Here is a 25,627-nt window from a genome sequence, read left to right as displayed (position 1 = left end):
CTACCAGATACTAGCTCACTCCTATCCATAGGCAGCCCACTACCTGATACTAGCCCACTCCTATACATAGGCAGCCCCCTACCAGATACTAGCCCCCACTCCTATCCATAGGCAGCCCCCTACCAGATACTAGCCCACTCCTATCCATAGGCAGCCCCCTACCAGATACTAGCCTACTTCTCTACATAGACAGCCCCCTACCAGATACTAACCCCACTCCTATCCATAGGCAGCCCCCTACCAGATACTAGACCACTCCTATCCATAGGCAGCCCACTACCTGATACTAGCCCACTCCTTTCCGTAGGCAGCCCCCTACCAGATACTAGCCCCCACTCCTATCCATAGGCAGCCCCCTACCAGATACTAACCCCCACTCCTATCCATAGGCAGCCCCCTACCAGATACTAGCCCCACTCCTATCCATAGGCAGCCCCCTACCAGATACTAGCCCCCACTCCTATACATAGCCAGCCCCCCTACCAGATACTAGCCCACTCCTATCCATAGGCACCCCCCTACCAGATACTAGCCTAATTCTCTACATAGACAGCCCTCTACCAGATACTAGCCCACTCCTATCCATAGGCAGCCCACTACCTGATACTAGCCCACTCCTATCCATAGGCAGCCCTCTACCAGATACTAGCCCACTCCTATCCATAGGCAACCCCTACCAAATACTAGCCCCCACTCCTATCCATAGGCAGCCCCCTACCAGATACTAACCCCCACTCCTATCCATAGGCAGCCCCCTACCAGATACTAGCCCCACTCCTATCCATAGGCAGCCCCCCTACCAGATACTAGCCCCCACTCCTATACATAGCCAGCCCCCCTACCAGATACTAGCCCACTCCTATCCATAAGCAGCCCCCCTACCAGATACTAGCCTACTTCTCTACATAGACAGCCCCCTACCAGATACTAGCCCACTCCTATCCATAGGCAGCCCACTACCTGATACTAGCCCACTCCTATCCATAGGCAGCCCCCTACCAGATACTAGCCCACTCCTATGCATAGACAGCCCCCTACCAGATACTAGCCCACTCCTTTCCGTAGGCAGCCCCCTACCAGATACTAGCCCACTCCTATCCATAGGCAGCCCCCTACCAGATACTAACCCACTCCTATCCATAGGCAGCCCCCTACCAGATACTTGCCCCCACTCCTATCCATAGGCAGCCCCCTATCAGATACTAGCCCCCACTCCTATACATAGACAGCCCCCTACCAGATACTAGCCCACTCCTATCCATAGGCAGCCCCCCTACCAGATACTAGCCTACTTCTCTACATAGACAGCCCCCCTACCAGATACTAACCCCCACTCCTATCCATAGGCAGCCCCCTACCAGACACTAGCCCCCACTACTATCAATAGGCAGCCCACTACCTGATACTAGCCCACTCCTATCCATAGGCAGCCCCCTACCAGACACTAACCCACTCCTATCCATAGGCAACCCCTACCAAATACTAGCCCCCACTCCTATCCATAGGCAGCCCCCTACCAGATACTAACCCCCACTCCTATCCATAGGCAGCCCCCTACCAGATACTAGCCCCACTCCTATCCATAGGCAGCCCCCTACCAGATACTAGCCCCCACTCCTATACATAGCCAGCCCCCTACCAGATACTAGCCCACTCCTATCCATAAGCAGCCCCCTACCAGATACTAGCCTACTTCTCTACATAGACAGCCCCCCTACCAGATACTAGCCCACTCCTATCCATAGGCAGCCCACTACCTGATACTAGCCCACTCCTATCCATAGGCAGCCCCCTACCAGATACTAGCCCACTCCTGTGCATAGACAGCCCCCTACCAGATACTAGCCCACTCCTTTCCGTAGGCAGCCCCCTACCAGATACTAGCCCACTCCTATCCATAGGCAGCCCCCTACCAGATACTAACCCACTCCTATCCATAGGCAGCCCCCTACCAGATACTTGCCCCCACTCCTATCCATAGGCAGCCCCCTATCAGATACTAGCCCCCACTCCTATACATAGACAGCCCCCTACCAGATACTAGCCCACTCCTATCCATAGGCAGCCCCCTACCAGATACTAGCCTACTTCTCTACATAGACAGCCCCCTACCAGATACTAACCCCCACTCCTATCCATAGGCAGCCCCCTACCAGACACTAGCCCACACTACTATCAATAGGCAGCCCACTACCTGATACTAGCCCACTCCTATCCATAGGCAGCCCCCTACCAGACACTAACCCACTCCTATCCATAGGCAGCCCCCTACCAGATACTAGCCCACTCCTATCCATAGGCAGCCCCCTACCAGATACTAGCTCACTCCTATCCATAGGCAGCCCACTACCTGATACTAGCCCACTCCTATACATAGGCAGCCCCCTACCAGATACTAGCCCCCACTCGTATCCATAGGCAGCCCCCTACCAGATACTAGCCCACTCCTATCCATAGGCAGCCCCCTACCAGATACTAGCCTACTTCTCTACATAGACAGCCCCCCTACCAGATACTAACCCCACTCCTATCCATAGGCAGCCCCCTACCAGATACTAGACCACTCCTATCCATAGGCAGCCCACTACCTGATACTAGCCCACACCTTTCCGTAGGCAGCCCCCTACCAGATACTAGCCCCACTCCTATCCATAGGCAGCCCCCTACCAGATACTAACCCCACTCCTATCCATAGGCAGCCCCCTACCAGATACTAGCCCCACTACCATTCCATAGGCAGCCCCCTACCAGATACTAGCCCCCACTCCTATACATAGCCAGCCCCCTACCAGATACTAGCCCACTCCTATCCATAGGCAGCCCCCTACCAGATACTAGCCTAATTCTCTACATAGACAGCCCCCTACCAGATACTAGCCCACTCCTATCCATAGGCAGCCCACTACCAGATACTAGCCCACTCCTATCCATAGGCAGCCCCCTACCAGATACTAGCCCACTCCTATCCATAGGCAGCCCCCTACCAGATACTAACCCACTCCTATACATAGACAGCCCCCTACCAGATACTAGCCCACTCCTATCCATAGGCAGCCCCCTACCAGATACTAGCCTACTTCTCTACATAGACAGCCCCCTACCAGATACTAGCCCCCACTCCTATCCATAGGCAGCCCCCTACCAGATACTAGCCCCCACTCCTCTACATAGACAGCCCCCTACCAGATGCTAGCCCACTCCTATCCATAGGCAGCCCCCTACCAGACACTAACCCCCACTCCTATCCATAGGCAGCCCCCTACCAGACAATAACCCCACTCCTATCCATAGGCAGCCCCCTACCAGATACTAGCCCCTCTTATCCATAGGCAGCCCCCTACCAGACACTAACCCCTCCTATCCATAGGCAGCCCCCTACCAGATACTAGCCCCCTCCTATTCATAGGCAGCCCCTACCAGACACTAGCCCACTCCTATCCATAGGCAGCCCCCCTACCAGATACTAGCCCACTCCTATCCATAGGCAACCCCCTACCAGATACTAGCCCCCACTCCTATCCATAGGCAGCCCCCTACCAGATACTAGCCCACTCCTATCCATAGGCAGCCCCTTACCAGATACTAGCACACTACTATCCATAGGCAGCCCCCTACCAGATACTAGCCCACTCCTATCAATAGGCAGCCCCCTACCAGATACTAGCCCCCACTCCTATCCATAGGCAGCCCCCTACCAGATACTAGCCCCCACTCGTATCCATAGGCAGCCCCCTACCAGATACTAGCCCCACTTCTATCCATAGGCAGCCCCCTACCAGACACTAACCCCACTCCTATCCATAGGCAGCCCCCTACCAGATACTAGCCCACTCCTATCAATAGGCAGCCCCCTACCAGATACTAGCCCACTCCTATAAATAGGCAGCCCCCTACCAGACACTAACCCACTCCTATCCATAGGCAGCCCCCTACCAGATACTAGCCCACTCCTCTACATAGGCAGCCCCCTACCAGATACTGACCCACTCCTATCCATAGACAGCCCCCTACCAGATACTAACCAACTCCTTTCCATAGGCAGCCCCCTGCCAGATACTAGCCCACTGCTATCCATAGGCAGCTCCGTACCAGATACTAGCCCACTCCTATCCATAGGCAGCCCCTTACCAGATACTAGCACACTACTATCCATAGGCAGCCCCCTACCAGATACTAGCCCACTCCTTTCAATAGGCAGCCCCCTACCAGATACTAGCCTCCACTCCTATCCATAGGCAGCCCCCTACCAGATACTAGCCCCCACTCCTATCAATACGCAGCCCCCTACCAGACACTAGCCCCCACTCCTATCCATAGGCAGCCCCCTACCAGACACTAACCCCCCTCCTATCCATAGACAGCCCCCTACCAGACACTAGCCCCCACTCCTATCCATAGGCAGCCCCCTACCAGACACTAACCCCCACACCTATCCACAAGCAGCCCCCTACCAGATTCTAGCCCACTCCTATCGATAGGCAGCCCCGTACCAGATACTAGCCCACTCCTATCAATAGGCAGCCCCTTACCAGATACTAACCCACTCCTATCCATAGGCAGCCCCCTACCAGACACTAGCCCACTCCTATCCATTGGCAGCCCCCTACCAGATACTAGCCCCCACTCCTATCAATAGGCAGCCCCCTACCAGACACTAACCCCCACTCCTATCCACAGGCAGCCCCCTACCAGACACTAACCCCACTCCTATCCATAGGCAGCCCCCTACCAGATACCAGCCCCCACTCCTATCCATAGGCAAACCCCTACCAGATACTAGCCCACTCCTATCCATAGGCAGCCCCCCTACCAGATACAACCCCACTCCTATCCATAGACAGCCCCCTACCAGATACTAGCCCACTCCTTTCCGTAGGCAGCCCCCTACCAGATACTAGCCCACTCCTATCCATAGCCAGCCCCCTACCAGATACCAGCCCCCACTCCTATCCATAGGCAGCCCCCTACCAGATACTAGCCCACTCCTATCCATAGGCAGCCCCCTACCAGATACTACCCCACTCCTATCCATAGACAGCCCCCTACCAGATACTAGCCCACTCCTTTCCGTAGGCAGCCCCCTACCAGATACTAGCCCACTCCTATCCATAGCCAGCCCCCCTACCAGATACTAGCCCACTCCTATCCATAGGCAGCCCCCTACCAGATACTTGCCCCCACTCCTATCCATAGGCAGCCCCCTACCAGATACTGGCACCCACTCCTATACATAGACAGCCCCCTACCAGATACTAGCCCACTCCTATCCATAGGCAGCCCCCTACCAGATACTAGCCTACTTCTCTACATAGACAGCCCCCTACCAGATATTAACCCCCACTCCTATCCATAGGCAGCCCCCTACCAGACACTAGCCCCCACTCCTATCAATAGGCAGTTCCCTACTAGACACTAGCCCACTCCTATCCATAGGCAGCCCATTACCAGACACTAACCCACTCCTATCCATAGGCAGCCCCCTACCAGATACTAGCCCACTCCTATCCATAGGCAGCCCCCTACCAGATACTAGCCCACTCCTATCCATAGGCAGCCCCCTACCAGATACTAGCCCCCACAGACACTACCCCCACTATCCATAGGCAGCCCCCTACCAGATACTAGCCCACTCCTATCCATAGGCAGCCCTCTACCAGATACTAGCCCACTCCTATCCATAGGCAACCCCTACCAGATACTAGCCCCCACTCCTATCCAAAGGCAGCCCCCTACCAGATACTAGCCCCCACTCCTCTACATAGACAGCACCCTACCAGATACTAGCCCAATCCTATCCATAGGCAGCCCCCTACCAGATACTAGCCCCCACTCCTATCCATAGGCAGCCCCCTACCAGATACTAACCCCCACAACTATCCATAGGCAGCCCCCTACCAGATACTAGCCCCACTCCTATCCATAGGCAGGCCCCTACCAGATACTAACCCCCACTCCTATACATAGCCAGCCCCCTACCAGATACTAGCCCACTCCTATCCATAGGCAGCCCCCTACCAGATACTAGCCTACTTCTCTACATAGACAGCCCCCTACCAGATACTAGCCCACTCCTATCCATAGGCAGCCCACTACCTGATACTAGCCCACTCCTATCCATAGGCAGCCCCCTACCAGATACTAGCCCACTCCTATGCATAGACAGCCCCCCTACCAGATACTAGCCCACTCCTATCCATAGGCAGCCCCCTACCAGATACTAGCCTACTTCTCTACATAGACAGCCCCCCTACCAGATACTAGCCCACTCCTATCCATAGGCAGCCCACTACCTGATACTAGCCCACTCCTATCCATAGGCAGCCCCCCTACCAGATACTAGCCCACTCCTATGCATAGGCAGCCCACTACCTGATACTAGCCCACTCCTATCCATAGGCAGCCCTCTACCAGATACTAGCCCACTCCTATCCATAGGCAACCCCTACCAGATACTAGCCCCCACTCCTATCCAAAGGCAGCCCCCCTACCAGATACTAGCCCCCACTCCTCTACATAGACAGCACCCTACCAGATACTAGCCCAATCCTATCCATAGGCAGCCCCCTACCAGACACTAACCCCCACTCCTATCCATAGACAGCCCCCTACCAGATACAAGCCCACTCCTATACATAAGCAGCCCCCTACCAGATACTAGCCCCACTCCTATCCATAGGCAGCCCCCTACCAGATACTAACCCCCACTCCTATCCATAGGCAGCCCCCCTACCAGATACTAGCCCCACTCCTATCCATAGGCAGCCCCCTACCAGATACTAGCCCCCACTCCTATACATAGCCAGCCCCCTACCAGATACTAGCCCACTCCTATCCATAGGCAGCCCCCTACCAGATACTAGCCTACTTCTCTACATAGACAGCCCCCTACCAGATACTAGCCCACTCCTATCCATAGGCAGCCCACTACCTGATACTAGCCCACTCCTATCCATAGGCAGCCCCCTACCAGATACTAGCCCACTCCTATGCATAGACAGCCCCCTACCAGATACTAGCCCACTCCTTTCCGTAGGCAGCCCCCTACCAGATACTAGCCCACTCCTATCCATAGGCAGCCCCCTACCAGATACTAACCCACTCCTATCCATAGGCAGCCCCCCTACCAGATACTTGCCCCCACTCCTATCCATAGGCAGCCCCCTATCAGATACTAGCCCCCACTCCTATACATAGACAGCCCCCTACCAGATACTAGCCCACTCCTATCCATAGGCAGCCCCCTACCAGATACTAGCCCACTCCTATCCATAGGCAGCCCCCTACCAGATACTAGCCCACTCCTATCCATAGGCAGCCCACTACCTGATACTAGCCCACTCCTATCCATAGGCAGCCCCCTACCAGATACTAGCCAACTCCTATCCATAGGCAACCCCTACCAGATACTAGCCCCCACTCCTATCCAAAGGCAGCCCCCTACCAGATACTAGCCCCCACTCCTCTACATAGACAGCACCCTACCAGATACTAGCCCAATCCTATCCATAGGCAGCCCCCTACCAGACACTAACCCCCACTCCTATCCATAGACAGCCCCCTACCAGATACAAGCCCACTCCTATACATAGGCAGCCCCCTACCAGATACTAGCCCCCACTCCTATCCATAGGCAGCCCCCCTACCAGATACTAACCCCCACAACTATCCATAGGCAGCCCCCTACCAGATACTAGCCCCACTCCTATCCATAGGCAGGCCCCTACCAGATACTAACCCCCACTCCTATACATAGCCAGCCCCCTACCAGATACTAGCCCACTCCTATCCATAGGCAGCCCCCTACCAGATACTAGCCTACTTCTCTACATAGACAGCCCCCTACCAGATACTAGCCCACTCCTATCCATAGGCAGCCCACTACCTGATACTAGCCCACTCCTATCCATAGGCAGCCCCCTACCAGATACTAGCCCACTCCTATGCATAGACAGCCCCCTACCAGATACTAGCCCACTCCTATCCATAGGCAGCCCCCTACCAGATACTAGCCTACTTCTCTACATAGACAGCCCCCTACCAGATACTAGCCCACTCCTATCCATAGGCAGCCCACTACCTGATACTAGCCCACTCCTATCCATAGGCAGCCCCCTACCAGATACTAGCCCACTCCTATGCATAGGCAGCCCACTACCTGATACTAGCCCACTCCTATCCATAGGCAGCCCTCTACCAGATACTAGCCCACTCCTATCCATAGGCAACCCCTACCAGATACTAGCCCCCACTCCTATCCAAAGGCAGCCCCCTACCAGATACTAGCCCCCACTCCTCTACATAGACAGCACCCTACCAGATACTAGCCCAATCCTATCCATAGGCAGCCCCCTACCAGACACTAACCCCCACTCCTATCCATAGACAGCCCCCTACCAGATACAAGCCCACTAATATACATAAGCAGCCCCCTACCAGATACTAGCCCCACTCCTATCCATAGGCAGCCCCCTACCAGATACTAACCCCCACTCCTATCCATAGGCAGCCCCCTACCAGATACTAGCCCCACTCCTATCCATAGGCAGCCCCCTACCAGATACTAGCCCCCACTCCTATACATAGCCAGCCCCCTACCAGATACTAGCCCACTCCTATCCATAGGCAGCCCCCTACCAGATACTAGCCTACTTCTCTACATAGACAGCCCCCTACCAGATACTAGCCCCCACTCCTCTACATAGACAGCACCCTACCAGATACTAGCCCAATCCTATCCATAGGCAGCCCCCTACCAGATACTAGCCCCCACTCCTATCCATAGGCAGCCCCCTACCAGATACTAACCCCCACAACTATCCATAGGCAGCCCCCCTACCAGATACTAGCCCCACTCCTATCCATAGGCAGGCCCCTACCAGATACTAACCCCCACTCCTATACATAGCCAGCCCCCTACCAGATACTAGCCCACTCCTATCCATAGGCAGCCCCCTACCAGATACTAGCCTACTTCTCTACATAGACAGCCCCCCTACCAGATACTAGCCCACTCCTATCCATAGGCAGCCCACTACCTGATACTAGCCCACTCCTATCCATAGGCAGCCCCCTACCAGATACTAGCCCACTCCTATGCATAGACAGCCCCCCTACCAGATACTAGCCCACTCCTATCCATAGGCAGCCCCCTACCAGATACTAGCCTACTTCTCTACATAGACAGCCCCCCTACCAGATACTAGCCCACTCCTATCCATAGGCAGCCCACTACCTGATACTAGCCCACTCCTATCCATAGGCAGCCCCCTACCAGATACTAGCCCACTCCTATGCATAGGCAGCCCACTACCTGATACTAGCCCACTCCTATCCATAGGCAGCCCTCTACCAGATACTAGCCCACTCCTATCCATAGGCAACCCCTACCAGATACTAGCCCCCACTCCTATCCAAAGGCAGCCCCCTACCAGATACTAGCCCCCACTCCTCTACATAGACAGCACCCTACCAGATACTAGCCCAATCCTATCCATAGGCAGCCCCCTACCAGACACTAACCCCCACTCCTATCCATAGACAGCCCCCTACCAGATACAAGCCCACTCCTATACATAAGCAGCCCCCTACCAGATACTAGCCCCACTCCTATCCATAGGCAGCCCCCTACCAGATACTAACCCCCACTCCTATCCATAGGCAGCCCCCTACCAGATACTAGCCCCACTCCTATCCATAGGCAGCCCCCTACCAGATACTAGCCCCCACTCCTATACATAGCCAGCCCCCTACCAGATACTAGCCCACTCCTATCCATAGGCAGCCCCCTACCAGATACTAGCCTACTTCTCTACATAGACAGCCCCCCTACCAGATACTAGCCCACTCCTATCCATAGGCAGCCCACTACCTGATACTAGCCCACTCCTATCCATAGGCAGCCCCCTACCAGATACTAGCCCACTCCTATGCATAGACAGCCCCCTACCAGATACTAGCCCACTCCTTTCCGTAGGCAGCCCCCTACCAGATACTAGCCCACTCCTATCCATAGGCAGCCCCCTACCAGATACTAACCCACTCCTATCCATAGGCAGCCCCCTACCAGATACTTGCTCCCACTCCTATCCATAGGCAGCCCCCTATCAGATACTAGCCCCCACTCCTATACATAGACAGCCCCCTACCAGATACTAGCCCACTCCTATCCATAGGCAGCCCCCTACCAGATACTAGCCCACTCCTATCCATAGGCAGCCCCCTACCAGATACTAGCCCACTCCTATCCATAGGCAGCCCACTACCTGATACTAGCCCACTCCTATCCATAGGCAGCCCCCTACCAGATACTAGCCAACTCCTATCCATAGGCAACCCCTACCAGATACTAGCCCCCACTCCTATCCAAAGGCAGCCCCCTACCAGATACTAGCCCCCACTCCTCTACATAGACAGCACCCTACCAGATACTAGCCCAATCCTATCCATAGGCAGCCCCCTACCAGACACTAACCCCCACTCCTATCCATAGACAGCCCCCTACCAGATACAAGCCCACTCCTATACATAGGCAGCCCCCCTACCAGATACTAGCCCCCACTCCTATCCATAGGCAGCCCCCCTACCAGATACTAACCCCCACAACTATCCATAGGCAGCCCCCTACCAGATACTAGCCCCACTCCTATCCATAGGCAGGCCCCTACCAGATACTAACCCCCACTCCTATACATAGCCAGCCCCCCTACCAGATACTAGCCCACTCCTATCCATAGGCAGCCCCCTACCAGATACTAGCCTACTTCTCTACATAGACAGCCCCCTACCAGATACTAGCCCACTCCTATCCATAGGCAGCCCACTACCTGATACTAGCCCACTCCTATCCATAGGCAGCCCCCTACCAGATACTAGCCCACTCCTATGCATAGACAGCCCCCTACCAGATACTAGCCCACTCCTATCCATAGGCAGCCCCCTACCAGATACTAGCCTACTTCTCTACATAGACAGCCCCCTACCAGATACTAGCCCACTCCTATCCATAGGCAGCCCACTACCTGATACTAGCCCACTCCTATGCATAGACAGCCCCCTACCAGATACTAGCCCACTCCTATCCATAGGCAGCCCCCTACCAGATACTAGCCTACTTCTCTACATAGACAGCCCCCTACCAGATACTAGCCCACTCCTATCCATAGGCAGCCCACTACCTGATACTAGCCCACTCCTATGCATAGGCAGCCCACTACCTGATACTAGCCCACTCCTATCCATAGGCAGCCCTCTACCAGATACTAGCCCACTCCTATCCATAGGCAACCCCTACCAGATACTAACCCACTCCTATCCATAGGCAGCCCCCTACCAGATACTTGCCCCCACTCCTATCCATAGGCAGCCCCCTACCAGATACTAGCCCACTCCTATCCATAGGCAGCCCACTACCTGATACTAGCCCACTCCTATCCATAGGCAGCCCCCTACCAGATACTAGCCAACTCCTATCCATAGGCAACCCCTACCAGATACTAGCCCCCACTCCTATCCAAAGGCAGCCCCCTACCAGATACTAGCCCCCACTCCTCTACATAGACAGCACCCTACCAGATACTAGCCCAATCCTATCCATAGGCAGCCCCCTACCAGACACTAACCCCCACTCCTATCCATAGACAGCCCCCTACCAGATACAAGCCCACTCCTATACATAGGCAGCCCCCTACCAGATACTAGCCCCCACTCCTATCCATAGGCAGCCCCCTACCAGATACTAACCCCCACAACTATCCATAGGCAGCCCCCTACCAGATACTAGCCCCACTCCTATCCATAGGCAGGCCCCTACCAGATACTAACCCCCACTCCTATACATAGCCAGCCCCCTACCAGATACTAGCCCACTCCTATCCATAGGCAGCCCCCTACCAGATACTAGCCTACTTCTCTACATAGACAGCCCCCTACCAGATACTAGCCCACTCCTATCCATAGGCAGCCCACTACCTGATACTAGCCCACTCCTATCCATAGGCAGCCCCCCTACCAGATACTAGCCCACTCCTATGCATAGACAGCCCCCTACCAGATACTAGCCCACTCCTATCCATAGGCAGCCCCCTACCAGATACTAGCCTACTTCTCTACATAGACAGCCCCCTACCAGATACTAGCCCACTCCTATCCATAGGCAGCCCACTACCTGATACTAGCCCACTCCTATCCATAGGCAGCCCCCTACCAGATACTAGCCCACTCCTATGCATAGGCAGCCCACTACCTGATACTAGCCCACTCCTATCCATAGGCAGCCCTCTACCAGATACTAGCCCACTCCTATCCATAGGCAACCCCTACCAGATACTAGCCCCCACTCCTATCCAAAGGCAGCCCCCTACCAGATACTAGCCCCCACTCCTCTACATAGACAGCACCCTACCAGATACTAGCCCAATCCTATCCATAGGCAGCCCCCTACCAGACACTAACCCCCACTCCTATCCATAGACAGCCCCCTACCAGATACAAGCCCACTAATATACATAAGCAGCCCCCTACCAGATACTAGCCCCACTCCTATCCATAGGCAGCCCCCTACCAGATACTAACCCCCACTCCTATCCATAGGCAGCCCCCTACCAGATACTAGCCCCACTCCTATCCATAGGCAGCCCCCTACCAGATACTAGCCCCCACTCCTATACATAGCCAGCCCCCTACCAGATACTAGCCCACTCCTATCCATAGGCAGCCCCCTACCAGATACTAGCCTACTTCTCTACATAGACAGCCCCCCTACCAGATACTAGCCCACTCCTATCCATAGGCAGCCCACTACCTGATACTAGCCCACTCCTATCCATAGGCAGCCCCCTACCAGATACTAGCCCACTCCTATGCATAGACAGCCCCCTACCAGATACTAGCCCACTCCTTTCCGTAGGCAGCCCCCTACCAGATACTAGCCCACTCCTATCCATAGGCAGCCCCCTACCAGATACTAACCCACTCCTATCCATAGGCAGCCCCCTACCAGATACTTGCCCCCACTCCTATCCATAGGCAGCCCCCTATCAGATACTAGCCCCCACTCCTATACATAGACAGCCCCCTACCAGATACTAGCCCACTCCTATCCATAGGCAGCCCCCTACCAGATACTAGCCCACTCCTATCCATAGGCAGCCCCCTACCAGATACTAGCCCACTCCTATCCATAGGCAGCCCACTACCTGATACTAGCCCACTCCTATCCATAGGCAGCCCCCTACCAGATACTAGCCCACTCCTATCCATAGGCAACCCCTACCAGATACTAGCCCCCACTCCTATCCATAGGCAGCCCCCTACCAGATACTAGCCCCCACTCCTCTACATAGACAGCCCCCTACCAGATGCTAGCCCACTCCTATCCATAGGCAGCCCCCTACCAGACACTAACCCCCACTCCTATCCATAGGCAGCCCCCTACCAGATACTAGCCCCCACAGACACTACCCCCACTATCCATAGGCAGCCCCCTACCAGATACTAGCCCACTCCTATCCATAGGCAGCCCACTACCTGATACTAGCCCACTCCTATCCATAGGCAGCCCTCTACCATATACTAGCCCACTCCTATCCATAGGCAGCCCACTACCTGATACTAGCCCACTCCTATCCATAGGCAGCCCTCTACCAGATACTAGCCCACTCCTATCCATAGGCAACCCCTACCAGATACTAGCCGCCACTCCTATCCAAAGGCAGCCCCCTACCAGATACTAGCCCCCACTCTACATAGACAGCACCCTACCAGATACTAGCCCAATCCTATCCATAGGCAGCCCCCTACCAGACACTAACCCCCACTCCTATCCATAGACAGCCCCCTACCAGATACAAGCCCACTCCTATACATAGGCAGCCCCCCTACCAGATACTAGCCCCCACTCCTATCCATAGGCAGCCCCTACCAGATACTAACCCCCACTCCTATCAATAGGCAGCCCCCTACCAGATACTAGCCCCACTCCTATCCATAGGCAGCCCCCTACCAGATACTAGCCCCCACTCCTATACATAGCCAGCCCACTACCAGATACTAGCCCACTCCTATCCATAGGCAGCCCCCTACCAGATACTAGCCTACTTCTCTACATAGACAGCCCCCTACCAGATACTAGCCCACTCCTATCCATAGGCAGCCCACTACCTGATACTAGCCCACTCCTATCCATAGGCAGCCCCCTACCAGATACTAGCCCACTCCTATGCATAGACAGCCCCCCTACCAGATACTAGCCCACTCCTTTCCGTAGGCAGCCCCCTACCAGATACTAGCCCACTCCTATCCATAGGCAGCCCCCTACCAGATACTAACCCACTCCTATCCATAGGCAGCCCCCTACCAGATACTTGCCCCCACTCCTATCCATAGGCAGCCCCCTATCAGATACTAGCCCCCACTCCTATACATAGACAGCCCCCTACCAGATACTAGCCCACTCCTATCCATAGGCAGCCCCCTACCAGATACTAGCCTACTTCTCTACATAGACAGCCCCCTACCAGATACTAACCCCCACTCCTATCCATGGGCAGCCCCCTACCAGACACTAGCCCCCACTACTATCAATAGGCAGCCCACTACCTGATACTAGCCCACTCCTATCCATAGGCAGCCCCCTACCAGACACTAACCCACTCCTATCCATAGGCAGCCCCCTACCAGATACTAGCCCACTCCTATCCATAGGCAGCCCCCTACCAGATACTAGCCCACTCCTATCCATAGGCAGCCCCCTACCAGATACTAGCCCACTCCTATCCATAGGCAGCCCACTACCTGATACTAGCCCACTCCTATCCATAGGCAGCCCCCCTACCAGATACTAGCCCACTCCTATACATAGGCAGCCCCCTACCAGATACTAGCCCCCACTCCTATCCATAGGCAGCCTATCCATAGGCAGCCCCCTACCAGATACTAGCCTACTTCTCTACATAGACAGCCCCCTACCAGATACTAACCCCCACTCCTATCCATAGGCAGCCCCCTACCAGACACTAGCCCCCACTACTATCAATAGGCAGCCCTCTACCTGATACTAGCCCACTCCTATCCATAGGCAGCCCCCTACCAGACACTAACCCACTCCTATCCATTGGCAGCCCCCTACCAGATACTAGCCCACTCCTATCCATAGGCAGCCCCCTACCAGATACTAGCCCACTCCTATCCATAGGCAGCCCCCTACCAGACACTAACCCCCACTCCTATCCATAGGCATCCCCCTACCAGACACTAGCCCCCTCCTATCCATAGGCAGCCCCGTACCAGACACTAACCCCCTCCTATCCATAGGCAGCCCCCTACCAGATACTAGCCCCCTCCTATTCATATGCAGCCCCTACCAGACACTAGCCCACTCCTATCCATAGGCAGCCCCCTACCAGATACTAGCCCACTCCTATCTATAGGCAACCCCCTACCAGATACTAGCCCCCACTCCTATCCATAGGCAGCCCCCTACCAGATACTAGCCCACTCCTATCAATAGGCAGCCCCCTACCAGACACTACCCCCACTCCTATCCATACGCAGCCCCCTACCAGATACTAGCCCACTCCTTTCCGTAGGCAGCCCCCTACCAGATACTAGCCCACTCCTATCCATAGGCAGCCCCCTACCAGATACTAACCCACTCCTATCCATAGGCAGCCCCCTACCAGATACTTGCCCCCACTCCTATCCATAGGCAGCCCCCTATCAGATACTAGCCCCCACTCCTATACATAGACAGCCCCCCTACCAGATACTAGCCCCACTCCTATCCATAGGCAGCCCCCTACCAGACACTAGCCCCCACTACTATCAATAGGCAGCCCACTACCTGATACTAGCCCACTCCTATCCATAGGCAGCCCCCTACCAGACACTAACCCACTCCTATCCATAGGCAGCCCCCTACCAGATACTAGCCCACTCCTATCCATAGGCAGCCCCCTACCAGATACTAGCCCACTCCTATCCATAGGCAGCCCACTACCTGATACTAGCCCACTCCTATACATAGGCAGCCCCCTACCAGATCCTAGCCCCACTCCATTCCATAGGCAGCCCCCTACCAGATACTAGCCCACTCCTATCCATAGGCAGCCCCCTACCAGATACTAGCCTACTTCTCTACATAGACAGCCCCCTACCAGATACTAACCCCCACTCCTATCCATATGCAGCCCCCTACCAGATACTAGACCACTCCTATCCATAGGCAGCCCACTACCTGATACTAGCCCACTCCTTTCCGTAGGCAGCCCCCTACCAGATACTAGCACCCACTCCTATCCATAGGCAGCCCCCTACCAGATACTAACCCCCACTCCTATCCATAGGCAGCCCCCTACCAGATACTAGCCCCACTCCTATCCATAGGCAGCCCCCTACCAGATACTAGCCCCCACTCCTATACATAGCCAGCCCCCTACCAGATACTAGCCCACTCCTATCCATAGGCAGCCCCCTACCAGATACTAGCCTAATTCTCTACATAGACAGCCCCTACCAGATACTAGCCCACTCCTATCCATAGGCAGCCCCCTACCAGATACTAGCCCACTCCTATCCATAGGCAGCCCCTACCAGATACTAACCCACTCCTATACATAGACAGCCCCCTACCAGATACTAGCCCACTCCTATCCATAGGCAGCCCCCTACCAGATACTAGCCTACTTCTCTACATAGACAGCCCCCTACCAGATACTAACCCCCACTCCTATCCATAGGCAGCCCCCTACCAGACACTAGCCCTCACTACTATCAATAGGCAGCCCACTACCTGATACTAGCCCACTCCTATCCATAGGCAGCCCCCTACCAGACACTAACCCACTCCTATCCATAGGCAGCCCCTTACCAGATACTAGCCCACTCCTATCCATAGGCAGCCCCCTACCAGATACTAGCCCACTCCTATCCTTAGGCAGCCCCCTACCAGATACTAGCCCACTCCTATCCATACGCAGCCCCCTACCAGATACTAGCCCACTCCTATCCATAGGCAGCCCACTACCTGATACTAGCCCACTCCTATCCATAGGCAGCCCCCTACCAGATACTAGCCCACTCCTATCCATAGGCAACCCCTACCAGATACTAGCCCCCACTCCTATCCATAGGCAGCCCCCTACCTGATACTAGCCCCCACTCCTCTACATAGACAGCCCCCTACCAGATGCTAGCCCACTCCTATCCATAGGCAGCCCCCTACCAGACACTAACCCCCACTCCTATCCATAGGCAGCCCCCTACCAGATATTAGCCCCCACAGACACTACCCCCACTATCCATAGGCAGCCCCCTACCAGATACTAGCCCACTCCTATCCATAGGCAGCCCACTACCTGATACTAGCCCACTCCTATCCATAGGCAGCCCTCTACCAGATACTAGCCCACTCCTATCCATAGGCAGCCCCCAACCAGATACTAGCCCCCACTCCTATCCATAGGCACCCCCCTACCAGATACTATCCCCCACTCCTCTACATAGACAGCCCCCTACCAGATACTAGCCCAATCCTATCCATAGGCAGCCCCCTACAAGACACTAACCCCCACTCCTATCCATAGACAGCCCCCTACCAGATACAAGCCCACTCCTATACATAGGCAGCACCCCTACCAGATACTAGCCCCCACTCCTATCCATAGGCAGCCCCCTACCAGATACTAACCCCCACTCCTATCCATAGGCAGCCCCCTACCAGATACTAGCCCCACTCCTCTCCATAGGCAGCCCCCTACCAGATACTAGCCTACTTCTCTACATAGACAGCCCCCTACCAGATACTAGCCCACTCCTATCCATAGGCAGCCCACTACCTGATACTAGCCCACTCCTATCCATAGGCAGCCCCCTACCAGATACTAGCCCACTCCTATGCATAGACAGCCCCCTACCAGATACTAGCCCACTCCTTTCCGTAGGCAGCCCCCTACCAGATACTAGCCCACTCCTATCCATAGGCAGCCCCCTACCAGATACTAACCCACTCCTATCCATAGGCAGCCCCCTACCAGATACTTGCCCCCACTCCTATCCATAGGCAGCCCCCTATCAGATACTAGCCCCCACTCCTATACATAGACAGCCCCCTACCAGATACTAGCCCACTCCTATCCATAGGCAGCCCCCTACCAGATACTAGCCTACTTCTCTACATAGACAGCCCCCTACCAGATACTAACCCCCACTCCTATCCATAGGCAGCCCCTAACAGACACTAGCCCCCACTACTATCAATAGGCAGCCCACTACCTGATACTAGCCCACTCCTATCCATAGGCAGCCCCCTACCAGACACTAACCCACTCCTATCCATAGGCAGCCCCCTACCAGATACTAGCCCACTCCTATCCATAAGCAGCCCCCTACCAGATACTAGCCCACTCCTATCCATAGGCAGCCCCCTACCAGATACTAGCCCACTCCTATCCATAGGCAGCCCACTACCTGATACTAGCCCACTCCTATCCATAGGCAGCCCCCTACCAGATACTAGCCCACTCCTATACATAGGCAGCCCCCTACCAGATACTAGCCCCCACTCCTATCCATAGGCAGCCTATCCATAGGCAGCCCCCTACCAGATACTAGCCTACTTCTCTTCATAGACAGCCCCCTACCAGATACTAACCCCCACTCCTATCCATAGGCAGCCCCCTACCAGACACTAGCCCCCACTACTATCAATAGGCAGCCCACTACCTGATACTAGCCCACTCCTATCCATAGGCAGCCCCTTACCAGACACTAACCCACTCCTATCCATTGGCAGCCCCCTACCAGATACTAGCCCACTCCTATCCATAGGCAGCCCCCTACCAGATACTAGCCCACTCCTATCCATAGGCAGCCCCCCTACCAGATACTAGCCCACTCCTATCCATAGGCAGCCCACTACCTGATACTAGCCCACTCCTATACATAGGCAGCCCCCTACCAGATACTAGCCCCCACTCCTATCGATAGGCAGCCCCCTACCAGATACTAGCCCCACTCCTCTACATAGACAGCCCCCTACCAGATGCTAGCCCACTCCTATCCATAGGCAGCCCCCTACCAAACACTAACCCCCACTCCTATCCATAGGCAGCCCCCTACCAGACACTAGCCCCTCTTATTCATAGGCAGCCCCCTACCAGACACTAACCCACTCCTATCCATAGGCAGCCCCGTACCAGACACTAACCCCCTCCTATCCATAGGCAGCCCCCTACCAGATACTAGCCCCTCCTATTCATAGGCAGCCCCTACCAGACACTAGCCCACTCCTATCCATAGGCAGCCCCCTACCAGATACTAGCCCACTCCTATCTATAGCCAACCCCCTACCAGATACTAGCCCCCACTCCTATCCATAGGCAGCCCCCTACCAGATACTAGCCCACTCCTATCAATAGGCAGCCCCCTACCAGACACTACCCCCACTCCTATCCATACGCAGCCCCCTACCAGATACTAGCCCACTCCTTTCCGTAGGCAGCCCCCTACCAGATACTAGCCCACTCCTATCCATAGGCAGCCCCTACCAGATACTAACCCACTCCTATCCATAGGCAGCCCCCTACCAGATACTTGCCCCCACTCCTATCCATAGGCAGCCCCCTATCAGATACTAGCCCCCACTCCTATACATAGACAGCCCCCTACCAGATACTAGCCCACTCCTATCCATAGGCAGCCCCCTACCAGATACTAACCCCCACTCCTATCCATAGGCAGCCCCCTACCAGACACTAGCCCCCACTACTATCAATAGGCAGCCCACTACCTGATACTAGCCCACTCCTATCCATAGGCAGCCCCCTACCAGACACTAACCCACTCCTATCCATAGGCAGCCCCCTACCAGATACTAGCCCACTCCTATCCATAGGCAGCCCCCTACCAGATACTAGCCCACTCCTATCCATAGGCAGCCCCCTAACTGATACTAGCCCACTCCTATACATAGGCAGCCCCCTACCAGATACTAGCCCCCACTCCTATCCATAGGCAGCCCCCTACCAGATACTAGCCCACTCCTATCCATAGGCAGCCCCCTACCAGATACTAGCCTACTTCTCTACATAGACAGCCCCCCTACCAGATACTAACCCCCACTCCTATCCATAGGCAGCCCCCTACCAGATACTAGACCACTCCTATCCATAGGCAGCCCACTACCTGATACTAGCCCACTCCTATCCATAGGCAGCCCCCTACCAGATACTAGCCCACTCCTATACATAGGCAGCCCCCTACCAGATACTAGCCCCCACTCCTATCCATAGGCAGTCCCCTACCAGATACTAGCCCCCACTCCTCTACATAGACAGCCCCCTACCAGATGCTAGCCCACTCCTATCCATAGGCAGCCCCCTACCAGACACTAACCCCCACTCCTATCCATAGGCAGCCCCCTACCAGACAATAACCCCCACTCCTATCCATAGGCAGCCCCCTACCAGATACTAGCACCCTCTTATTCATAGGCAGCCCCCTACCAGACACTAGCCCACTCCTATCCATAGGCAGCCCCCTACCAGACACTAACCCCCTCCTATCCATAGGCAGCCCCCTACCAGATACTAGCCCCTCCTATTCATAGGCAGCCCCTACCAGACACTAGCCCACTCCTATCCATAGGCATCCCCCTACCAGATACTAGCCCACTCCTATCCATAGGCAACCCCCTACCAGATACTAGCCCCCACTCCTATCCATAGGCAGCCCCCTACCAGATACTAGCCCACTCCTATCAATAGGCAGCCCCCTACCAGACACTACCCCCACTCCAATCCATACGCAGCCCCCTACCAGATACTAACCCACTCCTATCCATAGGCAGCCCCCTACCAGATACTAACCCACTCCTATCCATAGCCAGCCCCATACCAGATACTAGCCCACTCCTATCCATAGGCAACCCCCTACCAGATACTAGCCCCCACTCCTATCCATAGGCACCCCCCCTACCAGATACTAACCCACTCCTATCCATAGGCAGCCCCCTACCAGATACTAGCCCCCACTCCTATCCATAGGCAGCCCCCTACCAGATACTAGCCCCCACTCCTCTACATAGACAGCCCCCCTACCAGATGCTAGCCCACTCCTATCCATAGGCAGCCCCCTACCAGACACTAACCCCCACTCCTATCCATAGGCAGCCCCCTACCAGACAATAACCCCCACTCCTATCCATAGGCAGCCCCCTACCAGATACTAGCCCCCTCCTATTCATAGGCAGCCCCTACCAGACACTAGCCCACTCCTATCCATAGGCAGCCCCCTACCAGATACTAGCCCACTCCTATCCATAGGCAACCCCCTACCAGATACTAGCCCCCACTCCTATCCATAGGCAGCCCCCTACCAGATACTAGCCCACTCCTATCAATAGGCAGCCCCCTACCAGACACTACCCCCACTCCTATCCATACGCAGCCCCCTACCAGATACTAACCCACTCCTATCCATAGGCAACCCCCTACCAGATACTAACCCACTCCTATCCATAGCCAGCCCCATACCAGATACTAGCCCACTCCTATCCATAGGCAACCCCCTACCAGATACTAGCCCCCACTCCTATCCATAGGCAGCCCCCTACCAGATACTAACCCACTCCTATCCATAGGCAGCCCCTACCAGATACTAGCCCCCACTCCTATCCATAGGCAGCCCCCTACCAGATACTAGCCCACTCCTATCCATATGCAACCCCCTACCAGATACTAGCCCCCACTCCTATCCATAGGCAGCCCCCTAGCAGATACTAGCCCACTCCTATCCATAGGCAGCCCCCTACCAGACACTACCCCCACTCCTATCCATAGGCAGCCCCCTACCAGATACTAACCCACTCCTATCCATAGGCAGCCCAATACCAGATACTGACCCACTCCTATCCATAGGCAGGCCCCTACCAGATACTAACCCACTCCTATCCATAGGCAGCCCCCTACCAGATACTAGCCCACTCCTATTCATAGGCAGCCCCCTACCAGATACTAACCCACTCCTATCCATAGGCAGACCCCTACCAGATACTAACCCACTCCTATCCATAGCCAGCCCCCTACCAGATACTAGCCCACTCCTATCCATAGGCAACCCCCTACCAGATACTAGCCCCCACTCCTATCCATAGGCAGCCCCCTACCAGATACTAACCCACTCCTATCCATAGGCAGCCCCCTACCAGATACTAGCCCCCACTCCTATCCATAGGCAGCCCCCGACCAGATACTAGCCCACTCCTATCCATAGGCAACCCTCTACCAGATACTAGCCCCCACTCCTATCCATAGGCAGCCCCCTACCAGATACTAGCCCACTCCTATCAATAGGCAGCCCCCTACCAGATACTAACCCACTCCTATCCATAGGCAGCCCATTACCAGATACTGACCCACTCCTATCCATAGGCAGGCCCCTACCAGATACTACCCCCACTCCTATCCATAGGCAGCCCCCTACCAGATACTAACCCACTCCTATCCAAACGCAGCCCCCTACCAGATACTAACCCACTCCTATCCATAAGCAGCCCCTTACCAGATACTAACCCACTCCTATCCATAGCCAGCCCCCTACCAGATACTAGCCCACTCCTATCCATAGGCAACCCCCTACCAGATACTAGCCCCCACTCCTATCCATAGGCAGCCCCCTACCAGATACTAACCCACTCCTATCCATAGGCAGCCCCCTACCAGATACTAGCCCCCACTCCTATCCATAGGCAGCCCCCTACCAGATACTAGCCCACTCCTATCCATAGGCAACCCCCTACCAGATACTAGCCCCCACTCCTATCCATAGGCAGCCCCCTATCAGATACTAGCCCACTCCTATCAATTTTCAGCCCCTTACCAGACACTACCCCCACTCCTATCCATAGGCAGCCCCCTACCAGATACTAACCCACTCCTATCCATAGGCAGCCCATTACCAGATACTGACCCACTCCTATCCATAGGCAGGCCCCTACCAGATACTAGCCCACTCCTATCCATAGGCAGCCCCCTACCAAATACTAGCCCACTCCTATTCATAGGCAGCCCCCTACCAGATACTAACCCACTCCTATCCATAGGCAGCCCCCTACCAGATACTAACCCACTCCTATCCATAGCCAGCCCCCTACCAGATACTCGCCCACTCCTATCCATAGGCAACCCCCTACCAGATACTAGCCCCCACTCCTATCCATAGGCAGCCCCCTACAAGATACTAACCCACTCCTATCCATAGGCAGCCCCCTACCAGATACCAGCCCCCACTCCTATCCATAGGCAGCCCCCTACCAGATACTAGCCCACTCCTATCCATAGGCAACCCCCTACCAGATACTAGCCCACTCCTCTACATAGGCAGCCCCCTCCCAGATACTAACCCACTCCTATCCATAGGCAGCCCCCTACCAGATACTAGCCCCCACTCCTATCCATAGGCAGCCCCCTACCAGATACTAGCCCACTCCTATCAATAGGCAGCCCCCTACCAGACACTACCCCCACTTCTATCCATAGGCAGCCCCCTACCAGATACTAACCCACTCCTATCCATAGGCAGCCCCCTACCAGATACTAACCCACTCCTATCCATAGCCAGCCCCCTACCAGATACTAGCCCACTCCTATCCATAGGCAACCCCCTACCAGATACTAGCCCCCACTCCTATCCATAGGCAGCCCCCTACAAGATACTAACCCACTCCTATCCATAGGCAGCCCCCTACCAGATACCAGCCCCCACTCCTATCCATAGGCAGCCCCCTACCAGACACTAGCCCACTCCTCTACATAGGCAGCCCCCTCCCAGATACTAACGCACTCCTATCCATAGGCAGCCCATTACCAGATACTGACCCACTCCTATCCATAGGCAGCCCCCTACCAGATACTCACCCGGGTGTAAACGTTCCTCCTGGTAGTCTGAGATGACATGCTGATTCTCCAGTCTTTGCCAGGCTCCACGCTGGCCTGTCTGCTCTTATAACAATGAGGAGCAGAAGGTGACGTCGTCGGTGGTTGGGGGGGGTCCAGTGATGCTTCTAGAGCGTCTCTCTCGATAATCCTCTAGAACACCCCTCTTCTATAGCCCTCGTACTAATACTCCCTGTAGTCCACACAGCCACAGCCCAGGAACAACTTCCCTACTCCCTTTTGGTCCTGCTGGTTTCCTCCCTGTCTGGTCAGAGTGAGAGAGAGAGAGAAGGAGAGAGGGAGAGATATATCCTGGCTTGCTGCCTCACAGACGACGCTCTGCTCTGACAGGAAACAGCCTCAGCCTCCGACGCAAGACTTCAGAATAGTCGCCAGGCCCGGAGGAGAGGAGGATGAATGGGAGAGAAGAGAAAACAGAGCAGAGAAAGAAAGAAAACATGCAGGCAGGGTTGGTTGGTTCTCTGTCTGTGCTGTGAGTGCATCAGCTGAGAGCAGAGGAGAGGTAGCACTGCACTAGTGTATCGCTCTGGCTTGTTCTCTGCAGGGAAGCAGGCAGGGAGGGTGGACTGCTAGGCCCAGGGAGCTGCAGGGTCTTAAAGGCAGCCGCTATCATCCATGACACAAACAAAGCCTATTCAAAGGCCGATCCATCAGTCGTATATATATATAGGAGAGGCTAACACTACAACAACACTGAGCTGCATTCCACAGTACGGGATTGGTCAGGGAAGAGCTCGAGCAACGGTAGAGTCTATTGAACCACAACTCAGAGCCACCTACAGCTCACACTAACAGATAATGATACTCGGCCGGGACAAACAAAAGACGGGTTTCATCATAGAGGACTTTAATCAATTAATCATAGCTGCATCTTGCTATCTAGCTAATGAATAAACCACGCTGCCACATTCATTAACTCTTAAAAGAGTCTGTAGCTCTGGGCCCCGTATTCGTAGTGTCTCAGAGTAGGAGCGCTGATTTAGGATCAGTTCAGCCTTTTTTAGATCATAATGGTGGACAGGTCCGTGAGCTGATCCTACATCAGCGCTCTTCCTCTGAGATGTTTTGTAGAGACAGCTGTGGTTAACTAGCTATCCAATATCACGGGAGGCATGATCTGGGCGGAGACAGAACTGATCTGGGCGGAGACAGAACTGATCTGGGCGGAGACGGAACTACAGAACTGATCTGGGCGGAGACAGAACTGATCTGGGCAGAGACGGAACTACAGAACTGATCTGGGCGGAGACAGAACTGATCTGGGCGGAGACAGAACTGATCTGGGCGGAGACAGAACTGATCAGGGCGGAGACAGAACTGATCAGGGCGGAGACAGAACTGATCTGGCTGGAGACAGAACTGATCTGGCTGGAGACAGAACTGATCTGGCTGGAGACAGAACTGATCTGGCTGCTGACAGAACTGATCTGGCTGCTGACAGAACTGATCTGGCTGCTGACAGAACTGATCTGGCTGCACACAGAACTGATCTGGCTGCAGACAGATCTGATCTGGCTGCAGACAGAACTGATCTGGCTGCAGACAGATCTGATCTGGCTGCAGACAGAACTGATCTGGCTGCACACAGAACTGATCTGGCTGCAGACAGAACTGATCTGGGTGGAGACAGAACTGATCTGGCTGCAGACAGAACTGATCTGGGTGGAGACAGAACTGAT

General features: G+C 54.9%; 1 protein-coding gene across 5 annotated transcripts in view; it reads right to left on the bottom strand.

Annotated features, from left to right (window-relative positions):
* LOC106611399 (dynactin subunit 1) overlaps positions 1–24,579 on the bottom strand; it is a 338,889-nt gene extending 314,310 nt beyond the window's left edge. For 3 of the 5 annotated variants that reach the window (XM_045723788.1, XM_045723789.1, XM_045723790.1), the window contains exon 1: positions 23,910–24,579. In XM_045723788.1, coding sequence (XP_045579744.1) covers positions 23,910–23,948 — 39 coding nt within the window. In that variant the 5' untranslated portion in view covers positions 23,949–24,579. The remainder of the gene's footprint in view (positions 1–23,909) is intronic. The other 2 variants (XM_045723791.1, XM_045723792.1) reach the window with 1 other exon arrangement.
* Between the last annotated feature and the right edge of the window lie 1,048 nt (positions 24,580–25,627).

Source organism: Salmo salar, chromosome ssa09 (genome assembly GCF_905237065.1).
Source record: "Salmo salar chromosome ssa09, Ssal_v3.1, whole genome shotgun sequence".
Classification (NCBI taxonomy): Eukaryota; Metazoa; Chordata; class Actinopteri; order Salmoniformes; family Salmonidae; genus Salmo; species Salmo salar.
Note: the sequence above shows the minus strand (reverse complement) of the source record. Positions and strands in the feature narration are given on the sequence as shown.